The sequence below is a fragment of the Montipora foliosa genome, chromosome 9 (assembly GCF_036669935.1).
Source record: "Montipora foliosa isolate CH-2021 chromosome 9, ASM3666993v2, whole genome shotgun sequence".
Taxonomy (NCBI): Eukaryota; Metazoa; Cnidaria; class Anthozoa; order Scleractinia; family Acroporidae; genus Montipora; species Montipora foliosa.
The window spans coordinates 28,707,554-28,730,107 of NC_090877.1; the positions used below are offsets into that span (position 1 = coordinate 28,707,554).

At 38.0% G+C, this 22,554-nt stretch overlaps 1 protein-coding gene across 1 annotated transcript in view; it reads left to right on the forward strand.

Annotated features, from left to right (window-relative positions):
• Positions 1-22,554, forward strand: part of LOC137969336 (cilia- and flagella-associated protein 52-like) — an 83,135-nt gene that overhangs the window by 1,499 nt on the left and 59,082 nt on the right. The window contains exons 3-4 of the mRNA XM_068815529.1: positions 6,625-6,753; positions 13,138-13,237. Of these exons, the coding sequence (XP_068671630.1) occupies positions 6,625-6,753; positions 13,138-13,237 (229 nt within the window). The remainder of the gene's footprint in view (positions 1-6,624; positions 6,754-13,137; positions 13,238-22,554) is intronic.

Sequence of the window (22,554 nt, forward strand, 5' to 3'; positions counted from 1 at the left end):
ACATGTAATCAGTAACACTGCAGTAGCAGACGTTTCTGGAAACAAATGTCCTCTGTATACATGTATGTTAATTTCAGATTTACAAAAACTGTTTCTGTGAACGTAAAACTATTCCGTGATGACTCGCTCGAGACCCTGAGTTTCATTTCCCGGCCTTGTTTGTTTATTTCCTTACAAGAAAAATCAACAGTCACTGGGATCAGGTTATTTGGGGAAATATTATTTACAAAAACATGTTGCCCTCATACGAACTCGGAACTCAAGGTATCAAAAGTTGGATGGAACAGCTTTTGCCACATGTACTTTGTCCTGCGATGATGCCGTTCTCGGTTCGCTCGCAGCGCTTGTTGTTTTGAAAGAATGAAACCAGATACCAGTGAGCAAGTCAAGCACCGAGATTCCACCATAAAAAAAAAAACTTTCCTTCAGATCATTGCATTAAGAAGAGATGTAAAAATAACCGAATCGTTGCGTTACTTGGTTTGGCATGCGGTATGCAAACATCTCTCAATGTTTACATTGGAAATTTACATTCTATTCACAATAAAATCCATTGTGCGGTAAAGCTCACTGTCTTGCTCTTATATTTTAATCCACAACATAAGATAATTTGTAGTTTTGAAGAGAGAACACACAGGAATGATACCTGCTATCGAGTGTCGAGGATCGAGTTTGATTTCGAGTGAATCAAGTCTCGATCCTCGACTCGATTCTCGATCCTCGATTCTCACGAGGATCGAGTCGAGCAAGGCTCAAGACTAACTTTGTAGCTCGCCATTACCAAGTGGCTACTATCAAATCTGAGTTCACTAGCCAAATCTAAATTTGCACTAGCCAGTCTCGTCATGCGCAGTTTCATTCATTTGTTAAAACTATCACGAAAAAAATTCCACATTTCCAAACACAGCTCACGCTTCTCATACCCATCCTCGCAACAGTGGTGCAAATATGCTGGAGTGTTCTGTTTCCCGTGTTTTTCTCACAGAGGCAAAGTTTTCGTGGCCTTGAGGCCAATTCTCACAGAACCGTTGCCAAAACTTTGCAATTCACAAATGCACTGGAGTGTGAAAAACGCGGAGTAAAGTAAAGTAAGAAATAAACCGAACATAAAACTAAACTGCTCGTTTGGAAGTCTGGAAACGCTGTTCTTTTGATTAGAGCTATTTGCGAACATGAAAGATATTTGTGAGATGGGGCCTACGGTTTATAGTCCTTATCCGAGAAGACTTGAAAGTCTAACCATTTGCAGATGTTATTACAAATCAGCACTTTCTCCTCAGTTATTTTAAGATCCTGAGTGTTGGTCTGGCCGGAGTCGAACTCACGACCTTCTGCACGGCGGCCCGGTGCTCAACCAATTCAGCCACCGGTGCACGTTTGGCGCGTCTGTACAACAGAGAGGCTTAAGGTAAGAAACAACAATGTCTGGTAAATTGCCGGACTATCTGTACCAGAAAGAGGTCCCTGTGAGTGGCAAGATCCTTCTCACTCCAAATGCTGTCACGGCAGACCCAGTCACAACCACTGACTGAAATGACAGAGGGTGGAGACTCCAGCACCCCTGACCCTGATGAACCTGACATGGGTCCAGAAGTACGAAGCGAGTATGAATCCATGGCCAGTAGCGAAGAAGAAGTGCCTGAAGAAAATATTCCGAAAGCAATAATGCTTAACTTAGCCGGGATGTCGAATTTTGGTATGAGTGGTCAACATCTCGGTTTGGCCACCCAGTGAGTTTAAAGAAATGTTTGATTTTTTGACTCGGTCCAACTAAAAATTCATTTCGTCGTCTTTCAATTAAGGCAACAAAGGGTGAAACAACCCAAGGCCTTGACGAATTGGAAATTGGAAAGGCGCCAATCATTCCTGGGAAAATGCCTGTGCAGTGTCGACCCTGGTTGAACAACTGATACCTTTTGATGACAATTCAATGCAAACTGTATCTTGAAGACCTCTAGTACTACAATGTATGTTCAAATGTTACTGTGGTTTTGTTTCCTTAACATGATAGTATAAAATATTGATTCACTGTAGTACATGTATTGGATTATCGTATGAAAGGATGGCAGTGAATACAAAATGTTGAACATTGTAAAATACAATGTTTTCCATTATGCCCCACATTTCACCAATCTTTCTGCAGACCCGCTGTGTGTAGCGAAGGTTCTTCATTGAGATTCATGTGTTGTTTTCCGATCCAAAAAAACTTAGCCAAAAGTGGTTAAATTTGCCGGACAAAACTGACCAGCGTTTGCTGTCTAAATCGTAAATAAAGAAAGAGGCTGTGATGCATTACCTCTTGAAAACCTTCGCGTGTCTAGTCGCAGGATCAGGATGATATGTCCGGAGGAAGCGGGATGGCGGGATTAAAGCAAAAATTAGTGGTGGGAAGCGGGACTAGAAAGTCCTATTTTAGACCCTCTAAGTGGTCGAGCCATGTTGCACTTCAGGCAGACAGATTTCCAGGTTCGAGGATTGACAGGATCATATAGATTCAGGAGAGCGTTCATGTAATATTAAAAAAGTTTGACTTTGAAGGATTTCAACGATAGGCAGTTGACTCTAATAGAAGAAGGTAGAGAGTTCCAAAGGCTGCTTGTGCAGATGAAGAAAGAGCGTTGATATGTTGCAGTTCTGCATTACTCCAGAAGTCTTCCGAGGAAGGGGTAGAATGTCACTGTCAATGCCTCTATTACATTATTGGTAGCCTTGTATAGGAATATCAAGACTACATGTACATGTAGCATCTCGGATCCCAGTAACTCATCTGTAGTAAATTGCACTGCATAATTAAGCCTTTCCTTATGACATTTCTGTTTGGAAGGGTAACATTAAGATGTATTTGGTAGCCCTTCTCTGTACTCGTTCGGTACATTTAATCAGTTTGATTGATTGGGGGGGGGGGGGGGGGGGCAAACCTGCATTGCATACATGTAGCTTAAGTCCGACAAGGCCAAGTACATGTACATGGCTCAACGCGTGCTTGATTTACTGGTATTGATGTACCTCGATGATCTTTGAACAAAACCCAATAGATGCAAAAATGTGGTCGCCACAAAGTGTCCATAATTTTTTTGCTTCTGATCATAGACAGAAAACATTAATTTCTAAAATTCATTTCTAAGCAGCGCTTGTATTTCCTACTTGCGAATGATTGAAAAATAGTCAAATGAAAGGTGTCAAAGTTTCAAGATTGGACTTATGTGTACCACCTGTTTCGTTAGGGATGTACTAATACTTAGTACAAAGGCGGGCTGGCATGCACACCGTACAAAGGCTTCAACTCATCACAAGTCACATGAATTGTCAATTCCAGGCCACTCACGAATCAAATTTGGTTGTTACGTTCCAACATGTTATTTGATATCAATGCTCTTAGACTTACAATATGGTTGTTTTGGTATTGTGTATGATCTATCATTCTAGACCCCTGCTTGTCCGTTTTAAAGGGTAGGTACATGTACCCTCTGGTATTGTGACGTTATTTCAATTAACAGTAACCAATATTGCAAACAAGAAATCTTACTTTTATATTATTATATAAAAATTATTATATAAACGAGAAATAGAGTTTTGAAGAAATATGCTACAGTTAATATGAAGGGGCTTCATATGTTTGTGTATAATGTACACTGTTTAATGCCTGGCAGCGAAAAAATTATTAAGGATTTTAAAAGACTTCTTGTCTGGCACCCATTGTTAAAAACATGCGGGAACTTCACTTCCAAGATGAGGCACGATTGGGAAGAATTTTAGACTGCTATACATCTGGACCCTTTGCACAATCCATCTTTTATTTCCTTACAGCTGAAGGAAATCGGGGAAATCACTCTCGAATCATCCACAAGTTTATCAATCGTGTCATCGGCAGTTAATGTATCGGTCAAATCGAAGCTTCAATATCTCCCCCGGGAACAGCATTTGACTTTTTGTATATTGATATCGCTATCAGATATCTTGTTGTTAAATTAACTACTACAGATTCGGATGCACATGATATACTTCAATTAAATTCCTTCGATGCAGCTTTCAGTCAAGTAGTAAACAAAAAGCATCTTGTCGGTAGGTAAATACTTCATGTGTGGGACATACATATAATATCATGGAAAAATTTGGCAGCTTTTTTCATTTGATTACATTGCGTGGAAAACAAGTATCAAGTGGGTAACTTTATGGGAAATTTTCATCTATTTTTGAGCTAGAACAGCACAGGAATATTTTTTATGAAATAAATTATTTCTTGGCTTTCTGGCTTAGTTGGACGGGAGGTTGAAAAATTATACTTCATGATCAGTTGCCAGCTGGCGACTGGCCTGAAAATTCCAGTCACCAAGGCTCAACTTTCAGTTGCTTTGGCGACCAGCTTGTTGCAATTTCAGACCCTGTACTAGTACCCAGTCTTCCCTCGGCCGATAACACTGGCAAAGACATACTGTAATAGCACAAAAGAAAAACAAATACGTGCAAATTGACTGTGTCTTTCTGTACATCAAATCTGATCATATTAGGAATGCTTATACTCATTACAAAAACCTTCACAAATGCCCATCCGCTAAAATTTTTTCCCTGACCAGTCACATTTACACAATGGCGTGCACTTAAACATTAATTTTCTTTGGCACATTGGCAGCATGAGCAGCGCCCTTTGCAGGTGCACTTGATGAGCTCTCTTCCCACAGTGGACACCTTAGGGATGGTCATCTAAACTGGTTTCCACTGGTTGTGCTCTCCTTTAACCCATGACAATTCTGTGGGAAAAGGAACATCCTGTGTTGTGTGTTCTGATGATGTTCAAATACATGTACCTTCCTGGTTTATTGGCCTTTGAGCATACTGCAGAAGTGCATCCTGAAATTTAAATTGTTTACTAGATAGTAAGCTACAGTTCGTTTTTATTTTCTTTGAGAAGAACGGGTCTCGATAACTAAGAGTTTACTACTATGTTCCTATGAAATTAAAAATGTCATCACTACATTATTTTTCCTGAATATCTATCTGTGTTGGAAGAATGTTGGAAGTCTTTGTTTTGCTTTGAGAGCAGCATCAGTCGTGTGATGTCCACAGAGTCCAGGAGGCTCAATTTGTTATAATTATAATAATTTATGATCGTAAATTTCTCTCTCTAGCTTCTGGAAATTTTCTGATGAGCTGCTCAGCTGCTGAAAGGGATGAGATAATGTGCTCCAGGGCAGGTGTTCCTTCACTATTCAATTTCTGTGCTTGCTACACTGTCTGTTCTCTGACTGATAAAAATTATCACAGAACTGTGCAGTACAGTCACACCCAGTGAAAAGTGGAAAACTAGTATGGCTGTCGATCCCCAGAGAGCAAATATTAGAGGAAAGGGCGTTTGTGAGGGTTTTTGCAACAAGCATAAGCATTCCTAATATGATCAGATTTGATGTACGAAAAGACGTGGTCAATTTGCATGCATTTGTTCTGCTATTGTGCTATTATTTCTTTGCCAGAGTTATCGGACAAGCGAAGACTGGGTACCAGTACTGAGATGTGATAACGCCATTTTAAATACAGTCTTTAATTAAATAGCAAAGTACATACATCGACACGTAAGCAAGTGATCAGATCAAGATAAAAATGCAACATTTGCTCTGATCTATTTTTATACTACTTTTTCCGCCAAAAAAACAAAGGCAATTCCTGCTCGGTGATGCTATGACGTCAAGTTAGGTAGTTTCTTCTCCCTAGGGAGTCTCATTCGCAGGAAATTCAATCTAAAAATTAACCGGTCTGTGAAAACGCTGTGACAGGAATATAGGGCTGTTGTTCGCTCCTAGTCATGGGTGCCTGCCTGTGTTTAAAGGCTAAAGATTGACCCATTGACTCCTGGGGGTTCCCCCATTGACGAGTAAAATCATCTGGTGTTAGAGTAAAATAGTAAGTCTGGCCGGTTCAGGCCGGCTTGGGAGTCAAAGGGTTATTAAAAAAAACATTTTGATGAAAAATTAATTCATGTGTACCTGAGGTACTTCAGTGAATGTGTTAGCTGAAAGTAAAGTCTGTGTCACTTTGGATCAACCATTCAATTTGGATAAGACTCAAACACACAATTTAATCTGCCAAATTGTACAATGTATATGAGAAACATGACAACTTGTTTGGAAACAAGACTGCTTTTCCTTGTGAACTTTTCCCCAAGGATTTTTCAGCAAAAGCTGTTAAGTCCGTATTGTTGACGGCTCGTTATGACTGCAAAGCTCTTTAAATCTTTATTTTGGGGGTGATTATGGAAATTCACAGATGTTCTTGTAGAATAAAGTTGTACCCCCAATATTGGACGAAATGTGTTAAAAAGGTGCAGCTTACAGTATCCACCAGGGCCCGGTTCCTCGAAAGCCGATTAACTTAATCCAGGATTAGCGTAAACTTTTGTTTCACGTTTTCAACTTTTTGGTGAAAGTTTCTTTTGCTTATTTTTGTCTTCTCATGTAAAGTTCTGCCGAAAATCTGCGTTGAACAGCATTAGGGAGTAGAGAAATAAACTGCTTGGTTAATTTTTAATCTTAGATTAGTGTTAATTGGCTTTTGAGGAACAGGCTCATCTGTGACCTCAACTTTGTTTGTTATCATGATATTCCTGAGAGAATGTCTTGCTTCTTTCCACAGTATTGTTGTATGGGATGTAAAAACAGGCCAACCCATTTGTGGCAGTATAGCAGGAGGTTCAAGTGCTGGAACCACATATGCAGTGGCTTATGCTAGCTTGAGTGATGAGAAGTTTGTCACTGGTGGAGAGTAAGTGTGATAGAGAATCGATTCAATCTCATGGACTCCTAAATTTGGGTTAATAATAATAAGGAAATGGAACATGACATTCCAGTGTTAAAGGCAGAGGACCCATTATAGACCAAATTTGGCTTTGGCTTGTTTATACTACCCTACAATGTATCTTTTGATTGATGATCAATAATTCAACACCTGTCCAGTACGTACCACAGAAATTTAATTTTATATTGTTGAAAATGCAAATACATGTACATTGTACAGTATTAAGGTACAGTTTATGGAATATACAAGCATAAATTCTACAGTTACAAAGAATACATATAATGTAATATGAAACTACATTGTATTACTACAAAAAAATAAGTTGTTTTTAAAATTTATTTTATTTTTACAGTTGCTTACAAATGGAAAAACTTAAAGAAACAAACAAAAACAGTCACATAAGGGCTTAACACTACTTGACAGATGAAAAGTACAGACTGAATAAAATAATAGCTTAATTATGCTAGATATTTCTTTGTCTATGTGAACAGTAGTTATGTATAAAGGAGTGGGAGTATTGTTATGGAACTGGCAAAAACGTGAAAAACTACATACAGTATAATACTATCTCCAAACGGTATTACATGTAACTCACTTGATCAAAACTCTTTGCTACACCTGGCGCACCCGTACACGTAGAATACAGTACATGTATATTAGGTGTGCGTTTACAACCATTTTATCTAGCTGATTGCTCATGGTCCATTGTTTGTAACACTGCCCCCCTCCCACTCCTCTCAAGTGTTGTTTGTCACAGACAAACAAAATATCGTTCCAAGGCTAATGGATAGAAAAAACAATGGGCCACTAAAACAGTTGAGATGTCCAACAAGTGACAAGTCAATAAAGTTTAAATTCTCAAAAATTCTGTGGGACTCGAGACAAGCTCTGGCGCCCATCTGGCGAAGATTCTGAGGTCTCTCTGCATTCTGAGGTTTCTGAGGTCTCTCTGTTCCTTGATTGCGAGGAACCAAGAAGGCTTGTCACTGCTATGTTTCTATAAGCGTTCTCGATGGACTTTGCAAGGCTTAGATTAATTTGTGAGACTTCTGGATTTCATAAATAATGTCACTAATTTTCTGTCACAGGAGATGCATGTACGGTCTGTCCCAGTTGTTGTAAGTTTAGCTGATAATTTTCCCTTTTCCTTCGTGGGATATACCACCTGACCACATTCCTTTGCAAAAAGTGTCAACAACAGCCTCAACATCATTAATAATAATTATGGTGGTCAAATTCAGGTGAACACAAGCAAAGACATGGGCACAATATTTAGATTTTATTATTATGCACAATTTCAGAGAATACAATGTATGTAATGGACAAAAGAAAGAAGGAAAAAGACTAATTATACATAAGTGAGAAAAAGTGGAAAAGTCGTAGTGGCCATTGTAGCAATAATTTCGAGATGGCCACTACCACAGGAATGACATGAAAGGATAAAATATAACTATGCGTATATATAGTCCCGCAGCAAATGTCGTGAAATAAAGTCCCGTGCAAATTTCGTGAAGAAAGCGAGCCGGTAGTCTAAATGTGTTAAGGGGGTCCTAAATTACCTGAAAAATTTTGTGGTGGCAACTTTGGAACTCGCTCAGACGGGATTTATGGGGGGTCAAAAATGTGGCCTGTGTATCCCTACATGGAAACGAGGCTCAAACATAAAATTGACCATAGCTTTCCATTATTTGCGTAAAATTGAACCAAAGTAACTACAATAATTATTCAAATAAATGTTTCAAATATGAAAATGCGATTTTGAGAGGTTATTGGGGTCACGTGACCAAGCTACATTGTACAGCAAGTTGCAAAAACAGTGGAGACACTTCATCAGTGTTGCTAGCAAGACAAAAAAAATTGTTGCAAACTTAAACAGTCAACATTGAAAGGGGGAGAGGGGAAGGGAAGTGGGAAAGCTTTAAATTCTAGATACATGTATGGCAGGTATTGGAAGCTAGAAAAGGTGTTTGTTAATGGAAGTGTCTCAACAATTTTGCAACTTGTAGCATGAAAAGGAGGCTCACACAAAAGCTGCACTGGAAAGCCTTTGAATGAATCCTAACGAAGACAGAGATTAACAAAAGTATTGTTGGGTGTACATGTATGTCATCCTTGTTATCAAACATGCTTATATTGTAAGGGTCATCACGTGACCATGCTTGCATGAAAACGAGGTTGACACAAAAAGCTGTACAGGAGAGCATGGAACATTGCAAAAGGATGAGGTATGAAGTATTGTTGGTAGATAACACCTGTGCATTCAAACATGTTTATAAGGTTGGGGCTGTCAGAAGAAAAGTCTATCATGAAAATGAAGCAAAAGTAATAAATGCTCTCAAAATCACAGAAACATGAAAAATAGGTAAGAAGTTTGAAGAATGATACACTTGATATAGTTTGGAATCACTTATGATTCCTGTGTACCTTAATTGCTGAGATGTCATCCTTGAAAGCATCAGAAATTAGAAATCTATGAAGAGTTCATCCAAGGAAACTGGGTAGTGAACAAGAATGCTGAAGTACCATTCTGCGCATTAGGAGCCAACAGTGCACTCAAACATAAGAACTGCTCTGTGAAGCTGCTCGGACGAAATTCTTCCTGATAGTTTCCAGAGCTCACAAGCCAAGCTGAATAAGCAAAGAACTTGGCTGGGATGTCTTCCAATTAAGCCTCAAGGTCGTCATCATAACCTCACTACAGATATGATTTACCTTTTAACATTCAAAGCAGCCACCGGGGTTAGACGGCAAGGAGGCCAAGCTGCAGTGTATAACCACATCACCAACACAACGCGCATTGCTCAAGTTCCATGGAAAGGACGCCTGTCACACACGAAGACCAAGATGGAGCTCACCTTCTATTTGGGCCAAAGGATAAAGAGTATGTGATCGTAGTGGAAGGCAACTGGTGGTGGCATGGGGAAGTGAGTGTCAGGCAACACACAAGGACGTGGGACATTAATTTCATAGATTAACCAAGAGGAAGCTGACACAAAGATGATCTTGCATGCCCTCGATGCTACAGCTAATGGTGCAACCCAACTGCAAATTCATTCTCTGGACACAGATGTATTCGTCCTTGCTCTTAGGCGTATACCATGCCCAGTGTAGATTTAACTATTTTCTTTTTTTACTCTCACAGTGCCTCTCTCCACCCAGGGGTATAAATGGGTACCGGTGAATTTACTGCTGGGGGTAACCCTGCGATGGACTAGCATCCCATCCAGGGGGTAGTAGAAATTCTCCGAGTCGCTTCATACTACAGAAACCGGAGATAAGCGCCGGCCTGGTGGGCCTTCTAGGCTTGTAGCAGACTTTACCTTTACCAATAGCGTAATAAAGTAATTGAAAACTGAGTGTTGAAAATAAAAAAATGCAAGAGAAACTTGTATGTCATAATAGCATTAAAGGGTAGTCTTGAAAGCATTCACTACTCACGATAATGAATGGTATCGAAAGTGATAGAGTTAGCGTAAGTGAGCCTTGAAAACGTCGTCATAGCATAAAAATGTACAATGTAACAATTAACCTTTAAATTTGTTACTCACGATGACCGAGCAATGCAAGTGAAAAGTATGTGGATACTGAGTTGTAATGGCGCAATAATGTATAACTATGCGTTGTCGAGCATGGCGTAATAACGGAAAAGTGTATGGATACTCTGTTGTAATATCGTAATAATGTAATAAGCCTTTTGTACTCACGATCACTAAGTCATGAGAATGAAAAATGAAACTATATTCTGTTGTAATGTGTAAGATGCTAATAATCCCTAGTACGACGACAACCAAGCATTGAAAATGAAAATTTTAAGGATACTCAGTCGTAATAACGTAATCAGCCTTTCAAGTACTCACGATAAACAAGCATTGAAAATGAGGAGTGTAAGTATACTCAGTCGTAATAGCGTAATAATGTAATAAGCCTTTAGTCAGGGTTCGTGCTACTCCTTGAAGTCCTTGAAAAGCCCTGGAATTTAATTTTGGACTTCAAGGGCGCTTGAAAAGCCCTTGAAAAAAAGGATTTTGTGGAAAACAGTTACTGCTTGAAAACTCCTTGAATTTGTGCTATGGTGAAAGTTGTTGAGATTACAGTACATCATGCTAAGTTAAAGAGACATTTCAAAAATTGAGGCCAAAATTGACTATTAGGGAAACATTCGAACCAAATATTAAATGCTCGTGTGTGCACTTAACTTGCAGGATGTGGTAATTAAGGAATATCAAGGTAGGCTCTTTCAGCAAAGACAACATTGAAACACCATGTATGGCATAGAAATCTTCTTGTAAAGACTCCTTGAAAACCTAATTTCTGGTTCTTGAAACTCTTTGAATAGTCCTGGAATTTTATAGACAAAATCCAGCACAAACCTTGTGTAGTACTCACGACAACCCAGCATTGAAAATGAAAAGTGCTATAAGTATACTCAGTCGTAATTATAGCAAAAGAATGTAATAAGCCTAATTAGTACTCACCACAACCAAGCATTGAGAGTGAAAAGTGTAAGTATACTCAGTCGTTGTAAATAGCGTAATAATGTAATAAGCCTTTTAGTACTCACCACAACCAAGCATTGACAATGAAAAGTGTAAGTACAGTGTATACTCAGTCGTAATAGCGTAATAATGTAATAAGACTTAAGTACTCACCACAACCAAGCATTGAAAATGAAGAGTGTAAGTATACTCATTTGTAATAGCGTAATAATGTAATAAGCTTTTAGTACTCACCACAATCAAGCAGTGACAATGAAAAGTGTAAGTACACTGTATACTCAGTCGTGATAGCGTAATAATGTAATAAGCCTTTAGTACTCACCACAACCAAGCATTGAAAATGAAAAGTGCAAAGTATACTCAGTCGTAATAGCGTAATAATGTAATAAGCCTTTAGTACTCACCACAACCAAGCATTGAAAATGAAAAGTGCAAAGTATACTCAGTCGTAATAGCGTAATAATGTAATAAGCCTTTAGTACTCACCACAACCAAGCATTGAAAATGAAAAGTGCAAAGTATACTCAGTCGTAATAGCGTAATAATGTAATAAGCCTTTAATACTCACCACAACCATGCAAGCATTATTGACAATGAAAAGTGTAAGACTAGTATACTCAGTCGTAATGGTGTAATAATGTAATGAGCCTTTAGTACTCACCACAACCAAGCATTGACAATGAAAAGTGTACATGTACAATAATGAAAGTGTCATGAATTTAACCTAGCTCATTGAGGTGTTGATTTCATCAAGGATGTTTGCTTATTACATCAATTTTATTATACTACACTCCAGTTTCTGTTACTGATGGGCTTATTATATAATTTTTGGGTAATTGTGGAAGTTGGATTTAAGTATTTCATTTAAAGGTGGTCCTCAAAACTAAGTTTTTCTGCTGTAATTTTAGTGGACCATTCTCTAATATTTGGACAAACTCTTCAAACTCTTTTCATTACGTTTTCCTAAATCAATTTTTTATGTTTGTGGGTTCATTGCATAAACGTTTGTAGTTTTGTCTGCTGGGATTCGGAGGAGGATTGACTTAATTGGGAAGCATGGAACTTTGAGTACTGATTAAAGTTTTAAATAACAGATAGAGCAACTTTCAATGGAGTGTCGTAAAAACCAAAACCAAAGTATAAACACTTTAGCCAATCAAAAATGATGGAGGCAATCTGACACAAAGCGTGGGAAAATGTGCATGCGTGAGGAAGTGATTGGTTTTGGTTTCACTTCTGATTGGTTGAAAAAGTGGCGCGAAAACTTTGAGAATTACGTGTACTTTCGTCACTCAGTTGAAAACCGCTCTTATCAATCTTCATGCCCTACTATTGCTGCGGTACTCTCTTCATGTGTGATTATGTTAACAAGTATGTTAACATGTAATTCTTGTAGATGCCTTTTTGCTCTGTCGGCCTCACTCCCCTTTCCTTTGATGAAAAGGCCTTATACTCAGTGTACATGTTTCTGCAGATGTTTAAACTTGATAAGCTGTTTGACGCCCATACATGTATATGCTCAACATCTGCAGGATGAACAGTAGAAAGAAATGAAAATTCCAAATCCTTGTTTGCTACTGAACATTAATTTTGTATTGATACATGTAGTTGTTTTACACTGGAAATCTTCTTGCGACCAGTGGTTTGTGTATGATTGAAGAGTTACAGTTGTAACTGTTGTATTTTCGGTTCAGTGATGTCTGAGATTTGAAACTGTAATTGCCAATTAGTATCTCTTTCTCTATATGTGTGTAGCTTTATATCTTGTTGAGACTTCCACTTAAAAGTGATCTTCCTAAATGTAATTAAGCTTCTTACTCATAGTATTTATTAATGATGGTATTTAATTTTCTAGTAATACCTTGAGAGTGTGGGAACTTGATATAGAGAATCGCAAGATACGCCCTGAGGAAGTTGGAATGGGGCAATTGAAACGGACGGTAAAGTGTATTGAGGTAAGAAATCTATAGCTTGAATCTATTTTAGATGGTAAATCATGGCGCTGCTGAATGACACAAGCCTCACTGATATAAATAATTATTTTATCCTTTGGGTATTCACTCGAGGGTAAGGTCCCACTGAAATATGTGAGTTAATTGCTGAATATAATAACTACATATGCCATACATTGGTACAAATCTCAAAGAGCCCCTCACATGTAATGCATAAAAAATTCAATAAAAAGTGACTATACTTTTATCATCCTTTTATAGTACAGGTCAGAGATAAGAGATCAACCCACAAGCAAAAGATATGCACGTTTTAATAAACGCTGTATGCAGTGATGCACAGCATTAAATATGTTGTTAATTTGACATCAACACACAACATTGTCTGGCCAAACTTTCAATGTTGATGTAATTTTTAAAAAAAATGTTTGCTTTGGTTTCCACCTGAGAAACAATATTTCTTCCTTCTTGTTTCCTCCTCAATTTTTCCAGTGTTTGTGTGGTACAAGAAAGGATTTGCATCTCACTGTTTCCCTTACGAAAATTCTGGGTGAGACACAGGCCAGATTCGGGCCATGGCAAAGTTGATTATTTATAATAAAAAATAATAATAATAATAATCCCTTACCAAAATGAAGTATACTATAAGTAGAATTATTTTGTACTCAAAGTATACTGAAGCAATATACATAAAGTATACTTTAAGTCTACTTAAAGTATACTTTAAACTGCTACTAAAAGTAGACTTTTACTATACTTGTTTCCACCTGATTTTGGAACATCAAAAGTATACTTAAAGTATACTGTGCAGTATACTTAAAGTATACTTACATGACACAACTACCACTACACTACAATGCGAGTGCAGCATACTTTAAGTATACTCACCAGTTATTTTCCTACCCTCACAGTACATAGCACAAATAAGGCCCAGAGTATTACATATATATAATGCAAATTCAAAGACAGTCTCATTTATTTGTTTCAGTAGTTTTTATTATTATCTGCATCACAAATTCTTTAAACATCACTTATTTATATACTTCCAGGCCATTTAAATGACTTTTTTCACAAAGTTCTCGACAACAAAAACCATGTATTAAAAAGATAGCTGTCTTAGATTATTATATTTAAACTACTAGGAGTTCCTGGGAATTTCTTGGAATACTGTATCTAATTCATTGGAATGAGTGAGAAAAACTTAGAGTTTAGACCAAAATTTTGGGCAACAGCTGGAACGCTTTTGAACGAGGTCAGAAAAATAAAAAAAGAATAGCTTGAAGTAACTGAGAAATAGAAGTACATGTACTAGTGCACATGTGGAACACAAGAAACGATTAAGGTTATAATATCCTGCTCCTGTATAATAATATTAATATATATTCCAGCAAATCAGAAATGTGCTGGAAACTACAAAAAATCCATAATTGCAGTCGAGCTATCAACAGTTACTACCATAGCTCACAGACAAAAAAATAGAAAACAGATTTCAAAGCAGTTACATTTTTTTATTGCATGCACCCAAACATCATTTTAAGGACGGTGCCTACTATCGTTATTGCGCATACGTTCTGCGCATCTCGAGATACTCGCATTTCCTATGGGTAGTGCTTATTAATATAGAGATATTTTTGCGCGATTCAAAACCATGCAGAGAAAGCAGAATTTAGCAAGTGCTCTTGGTATCCAAAAAGAAAATTGGGGGTAACCACGCATTTTTCAGAGATAATTCAGCTTTTATTTGGAAAAGAACGCCATACATTGCTTTGTATTTTAAAACTTTTTACAAATATTGTTGATTAGTTATCTTCGAAAAATGCGTGGTTACCCCCAATTTTCTTTTTGGATTTCAAGTTATGATCTGCTTTTCCTGCATATTCAGTAAACCGGGCAAAAATACCTGCAAATTAGTAGGTACCATCCTTAATTCATGTCAAAATCTTTGGATTGGGTTCTTGTTTTACATTTAAATATAAAAAAGCTCTTAAACATTTCAGATAAACCACAGAACTATAACAAGTCTGCAAAGCGAGATCCACAAATTCATCAAACCATATTTGGTAGAGGAGACAGAATTGGCTGCTAAGCATTTTTGTGTGCTGTAAAGGACCTTTCCCTTCTGTGCAGAATTTTTTTCTTTATACTCTTTCATGGCAACTAAAAAAATACAGTAGATATACTTCAATGATGAATGTAGTGATTCCTCAAAATAACATGATCATTTCTATTACAATAATTAAAGTGTGCGAAGAGTAGACTCATAAATTTGGGTCTCTTTACTTACAAACGTCAATAATAGCTTTCTTAGGTATTTTCTGCATTGATTACAATACTTTAAATAAAAGTGACTGCAGCATTTAGCATTTTTACGAGAAGGAATCATTTGTCAATCGTCTACATGTAACTTGCCGCATGAGCACTTTTTTCCAAATCATTTGCTTCACCATTTGATCTAAAACTTCATTATTCTTGTTAAAGGTTTACCTATTTTTTTACAGGGTTATAGCAGTAAGGCAAGTTAAGTATCCTAGTTGCTTGACAAATTGACTTGAAGGTGTGAAAATGTGAATTCTACATGCATGTAAATCGTTCCTCATTTTGAAAACAATAAGGCATCAAATCAAATGTTATTCGTTTAAAATTAACGCTTACCTTTTTACTTCAGTTGCTGTAAGCATTTCCTTGCCTGGATCGGCATTTTAAAGACAAAAACTAACAAAAAAATCGTCACCATACAATGCAAACGTTTGAATAAAACCGCCAAAAATCTGTGAGAGCTTGGACTGGTTATACATAATGTATGTACCTACTAGTTACTGCTTACTGCTGACCAAAACGAAAACGGCTCACTAGTTTCCAGTCCGGTCTCTCAGGTGTTATTCAAGATGGCGGGAGATGGCGGAGGATGACAAGCATTCTACAGATTCATTTTAAATGAGCAAGATTTGAAAGATACTGGAGTTCATTGAAGGATTAAGTGCTCACTTGGAGTGTGTAGTTTTCAAGAGTAATGCTTGGACATTTTCCTTTTGGAATAAGGCCGATTATGAGCACATGAAACAAGGTAATCTGATGATATTTCTCACAATCAGAATAAAAGCTTTCTTTTTCATTTCTCCGTGTACAGAGTGATTTGATGTTTCAAAGTTTGGAGCCTTTAAAGAACATTGCTTTAGCTAAGTACATGTATTATGAACAGTGAATTAACTCGAAAGATAACACATTGACATGCTTTGAATGAGACCTAACCTTGTTATACATTCATTGAGAATTACGCTCCTTTTTTCAAGGTACCAAATGAAATCAAATCCTAAAAGGGCACTTAAACTTTGTTTGTTGTCTCACTGGAACATTCAGTACCATTGCACGAAATTGCTAGTAGTTTGTAGTAAATATTAATGACACCAACGAATTAACTAATTCGGTCATGTGCAAAATAGATGAATGTATAATTATGCGATGTGCAAAATGGTGTTAATAACCATAATACTGATTTTCTCTTACTCTGAAGACTTTCAAAAAAAACACATCAAGTCTTCCAAGTAATTAAGGAAGTATTTTTTCTTGCAGAAGTACATTTTCAGTATACTTAATTCCTACTTCAAAAACAGTTGGCATAACATCCAGTTTTGAAGTACCTTTTAAGTATACTTACATTAAACTTCTGCTGGATAGAAAACAAGCAGTATACTTTGAGTGTACTTTGAATTCTCTACTGCATCTATACTTGAGTAACTGCAGTATACTTAAAGTGTACTTTCTGTAAATGAAGTATACTTGCAGTATACTTGAAGTATACTTTCAGTTTGTCTTTTTTGATAAGGATGGAAAGGGACAAGTTATGGTGATAATTTGCCTGACACGAGCGAGACAAATCAAACGATAATTGAGCACGAATAGAGTGGTAAAGAGTGCACCCTTGTAGAACCAGACTCTATGTGTAATCTATGTAAATCCTATGTAACGACCATACAGTGTATGTAAATGGTATGTTATGATATACATATTATATTAATTTTAATATCGAGGCCTTATTCAAAGCCTATGTTATACAGTCATATGCCTCATCTATGTATTTTGAAAGGAAATGCTATGTTTTAGCTAGTCAAATGGAACCTTTACATAGCATATGTAAAAGCTATGTTATGGGGTTTTTTGTGTCCAAAAATAAAAATGGTTTCAACATAGTTTCTACATACTAGATTCGAAACAGAAAATACACAACACACATAAATCATAGTGTGTACAATGCTTACATAGTGATAACATAGGGTGTAAATAGGCTACAAATAGCCTCTACATACTGTAGCTGTAAAAAAACACGGAAATAGGAAAAATATAACTATTTCATAGCATTTACATATAGTGGATTAGAATCTACCTAACTGAAATTGAGGGTCCATAGCAAAAATTGCATGTACGTAACACTTACATAGAAATACAATAGGATGTAAATAGGCTTTGACTTAAGCCTCTAAACATTAATGCAATAGTATTGAAATAGGAATTATACATCTCATGCCTAATGCTTGCATTTGAACGAGGTCAGAAAAATCAAGAAAAATAGCTTGAAGTTACTGAGAAATAGAAGTACCAGTGCACACATGGAACACAAGAAACAAAGTTATAATATCCTGCTCCTGTAAAATAATATTCCAGCAAATCAGAAATGTGCTGGAAACTACAAAAAATCCATTGCAGTCAAGCTATTAACAGTTATTAGCATAGCTCACAGACAAAAAAAAATAGACTACAGATTTCAAAGCAGTTACATTTTTTATTGCATGATCCTAAACATTTAATTCATGCCAAAATCTTTGGATTGGGTTCTTGTTTTAAATTTAAAAACAAAAAAAGCTTTAAACCATTTCAGATAAACCACAGAACTATAACAAGTCTGCAAAGAGAGATCCCCAAATACATCAAACCATAACTGGTTGAGGAGACAGAATTGGCTGCTATTTAGCATTTTTATCTGCTGTAAAGGAGCTTTCCCTGCTATCCCATCAAAGAATTTTTTTCAGAAGTGTCTCTTTATACTCTTTCATGGCAACTAAAAAAAATGCAGCACATGTACTTCAATGATGCATGTAGTGATTCCTCTAGAGTAGACTCATAAATTTGGGTCGACTCTACTTACAAGCGTCCATAAAAGCTTTCTCAGGCATTTTCTGCATTGATTACAATAGTTAGAGTGACAGAAATTAGCATTTTTACGAGAAGGAATCAATTGTCAAATGGAATGGTATACATGTAACTTGCCGCATGAGAACTTTTTTTCCAAATCATTTGCTTCACCAGTTGATCTAACTTCACCATAATTTTTTCTTTTAACAGGGCTATAACATGTAAGCCAAATTGAGTCTCCTTGCTTCACAAATTGAGTCGAAGGTGTGAAAATGTGAATTCTACATGCATGTAAATCGTTCCTCATTTTGAAGACAATAAGGCATCAAATCAACTGTTATTCGCTTAAAGTTAACGCTTACCTTTTTACTTGAGTTGTTGTGAGCATTTCCTTGCCTGGATCAGCATTTAAAGAGTAACTAACAAAGAAATCGTCACCACAAAAACGTGATCGTAGATACAAACGTTTGAATAAAACCGCCCAAAACCTGTAAGAGCTGGACTGGTTACCGCTGACTGGTGACCAAAACGAAAAGGACTCACTAGTTTCAAGTCCGGTCTCGCACGTGTTATTCAAGATGGCAGAGGATGAAAATCTTTTTACGGATTCATTTTAAATGAGCATTAGATTCGAAAGATACTGGAGTTCATGGAAAGGATTACCGTATTTACCCGCGGATAGGCCACACCCGCGTATAGGCGGCACCCCAAACTTTCAATGGTTTTCATGGGAAAAATAAATAGTGAGGTTGAGTACCGGGATAAATAAAGCGAAGTTTGAAATCAACAACAGCTACCGTAATTTCCGGGCGATTACCCCCGCATAATGTGTTAATATTTTCGCAAACAGTTCTTGGTGTGGGTTATACATGTAGGAAGGTGTGAGTAATGTGATAATTTCTAAATCTTCCGGTTTGATAGTAAAACTGTAAGTAGGGATAAAAGTATAAAAGTCATTAATGAAACTGTTCCTAAAAACTGTATACTGCCTTTTTTATCGCGCTTTAATTGCCTAGTAAACTTTAATGCTCTCAATGAAAACCAATACAAATTGAAAACATATCAACAAATATCGTTTGCAGTCAAAATCGTTTATCACGTGTGTATTACTTTCTTACTTTGCTAATTTCACAGCAGCAAGCTTCTTTCTTTGTTTAGTTGAAAATAAAATATTATTCACTAACTGGAATAATAAACTCAAAACAAAAGAATAAAAGTGTGAAATCGCAGGCGTTAAAGTAACTCACACACAAAAACTGATGCTGAAATGTTCATTTCATGGTGCCGCTGCAGCTGCATAATTAATTAATAAGAGGTGATTGTCGGCACTAGTGTAAACAAACATTCACGGACAAAATTTTAAAACACCAGAACATTCGGCACATCAGTAAAATACTCCTAGCAAGCACTGCCTTGAGGTAGAGAGTTTTTTCCCGTTTCAAGCGATTTCTTAGAGTCAGTAGATCCTGAGATATCAATTTTTTTAGAACTGATTTTTACAAGCGGCATCATAATTTCAATGGAAGATCAAAAACAATACAGTATAGGTGTGAAAACTTACCAATTTCACGCTAAAGGATATTTTGTTAACAAAAACAATGGTTTAGTGTTTAGTTGTATGTGCTGTAAGTTAGTAACAATTGAAAGCGAACATTAAAACGCCAATTTAGTGTACGACCGTGAGATCTCTTGCATATTAATGAGGTATCAAATCGCTTGTACCCGGGTATAGGCCGCATCCCTAATTTCAGTCATTTCATTTTTTTGATTACTCATGGCACAAGAGTTTGCTCCCGACATTTTCAGTCCGAAGATCTTCCGAAAACTCCTAATAAGACCTTCCTGAGGCCTTGCGCAGTGCCGTCTATCTTCGCGTGGAAGTGAAGCTCCCCACGCAAACAACCACCTCCTACTTATCAATCGGAACCTCATTTGTTTCCTAAGAAGTCAAAAAAGGGCAAAGATGACGTACCAAAGACTGACAACGCCGATCTTCAGCGCAAGAAGATCGAAACTGCTCCAAGTACCAGTACCAGCCATGATCCAAAAACCGACAAACTGGGTGTTAAATCACCGGAGATGACAGAAGTCGCTGCTCCCACTGAGTCAGAGAGCAGTTCTGAGATGTCTGAAAATGTCAACAAAGATTTTTTGATACGCGATCTTCAGGATAGATTGGATGAGGCGCTTTCTCCGATAAGGAAAAACTAGAAGAGAAGGTTTCCCTGTTGAAGGAGCAAATCCCTGACCTGGAGGAAAAATCCACGAAACTCGAGGGCAATTGTTTTGCTTCGAGAACATTTCAAAAAATGACTCCCTTATTACCTTTTACACAGGATTTCCAAATTTGAAAACGCTGAGGGCTTTGTATGAATCTTTACGGCCTGGGGCCAGTGGAGAAAACATTCGCTATTCGTCCTCCGCAAGACACAACATTCAGGAGGGTCATGGTGAACATTCAGCGAAACAAGGTCGACCCAGGCCTTTGAAAACTATAGACGAATTTTTTCTTACATTGTGTCGCCTCAAACAAGGCTTCGCTGAAATACACTTGGCTCAGTTATTTAACGTGTCTCAGTCAACTGTTAGCAGAATTTTTATATCTTGGATTAATTTTATGTACTTGAAACTAGGACAGATAAATATTTGGCCAGTAGTTTACTCCTTAACACTGAACTTTTTAGTTCTTACAAGAATCACACCACTTTGAAAGCAGTAGACTAAGTGGGAATTTCACCTAAAGGATTTTTCACGTTCAGTGGCCAGTTATATACTGGAGGCATATTCGACAGGGAAATGGTTGAACGAAGTGGCTTTCTTAACCTCCCTTTTTTAGAAGGAGACTCTGTGATGGCTGATAAAGGCTTCACCATTGAAGATATCCTTCCTCTTGGACTGTCCTTAAATATTCCCCCTTTTTGCATGTCTGACCAGATGGCACCTGAGGATGTCATGTCAATTCAAGAAATTGCTAGCCTAAGGATTCATGTTGAAAGGGCTATTAACAAGGTTAAAAATTTCAAGATGTCAGGGAGCAAGTGTCGTAAAATTAAGTCCCGTGGGAAATTAATGCTTAAAGCAAGCCACTGGTCAAGATAGGTTGAGGGGACCTTAGTGAACATGAAAAATGTTGTCGGCAACTTTGTGACCCGCACCGGCACGATTCACGGGGGATTAAAACACGTCTCATACAATATTAGCATGGAAACGAGGCTACATCTTAAATCGTCTTTATTCCCTCTTATATGTCAATATTTCATCGTCAAATTGTAAGAATAGCTTTACTCTAACATTACACACACTTTTAGCTGGAAATTGTCCAGCAAGGTTCGTCTCCTCCCCAAGCAAGTCCACCGCTCCAAGCCGAAGCCCTGACCCCGCATCAACACAGCCAGCACTGCAAAGCCTGAGCTGCAGCAACGCTTCGCCAATGCAATTGATGTAGCCCTGGAGGACTGTCCAACTGACAGCGCTACACAGCAGTGGAACCACATCCATGAGGCTGTGTTCCAGACCGCCCTGGACACCTTTGGAAGAAGAGAGAGAAAGAGCGCAGATTGGTTTGAGGCTGGTGCCACCGAGCTTGAACCCGTCATTGCCGCCAAGCGAGCCGCTCTTCTTGCCTACAAGAAAGACCCCTCAGCAAAGATGCTTGCAGAACTCCGTGCTGCATGCAGTGAAGCTCAGAGGATTGCCAGGCGCTGTGCCAACGACTACTGGTTGAATCTTTGCCAAGACATCCAGCTTGCCGCCGATCTAGGCAACATCCGTGGGATGTATGAGGGAATGAAGAAGGTGTTCGGCCCAAGTGCCATCAAGACTGCCCCACTCAAGTCAGCTGACGGCGACATCATCAAAGACCGCAGCAAGCAGATGGAGAGATGGGCGGAACACTACCAAGAGCTCTACTCAAGGGAAACCATTGTGACCAATACAGCCCTTGAGAACACCCTTCTGCTGCCCATGATGAACGAGCTGGATGAACCACCAACCATTGAAGAACTCCGCAAGGCCATTGACTCCCTTTCCAGCGGCAAGGCCTCAGGCAGTGACAACATACCCCCTGAAGTCGTCAAGGCCGCAAAGGAGAGCTCCCTCCTACAGCACCTTCACGAGCTTCTAATGCAGTGCTGGGAGGAAGGAGCAGTGCCCCAAGACATGCGAGACGCCAAGATCATCACGCTCTACAAGAACAA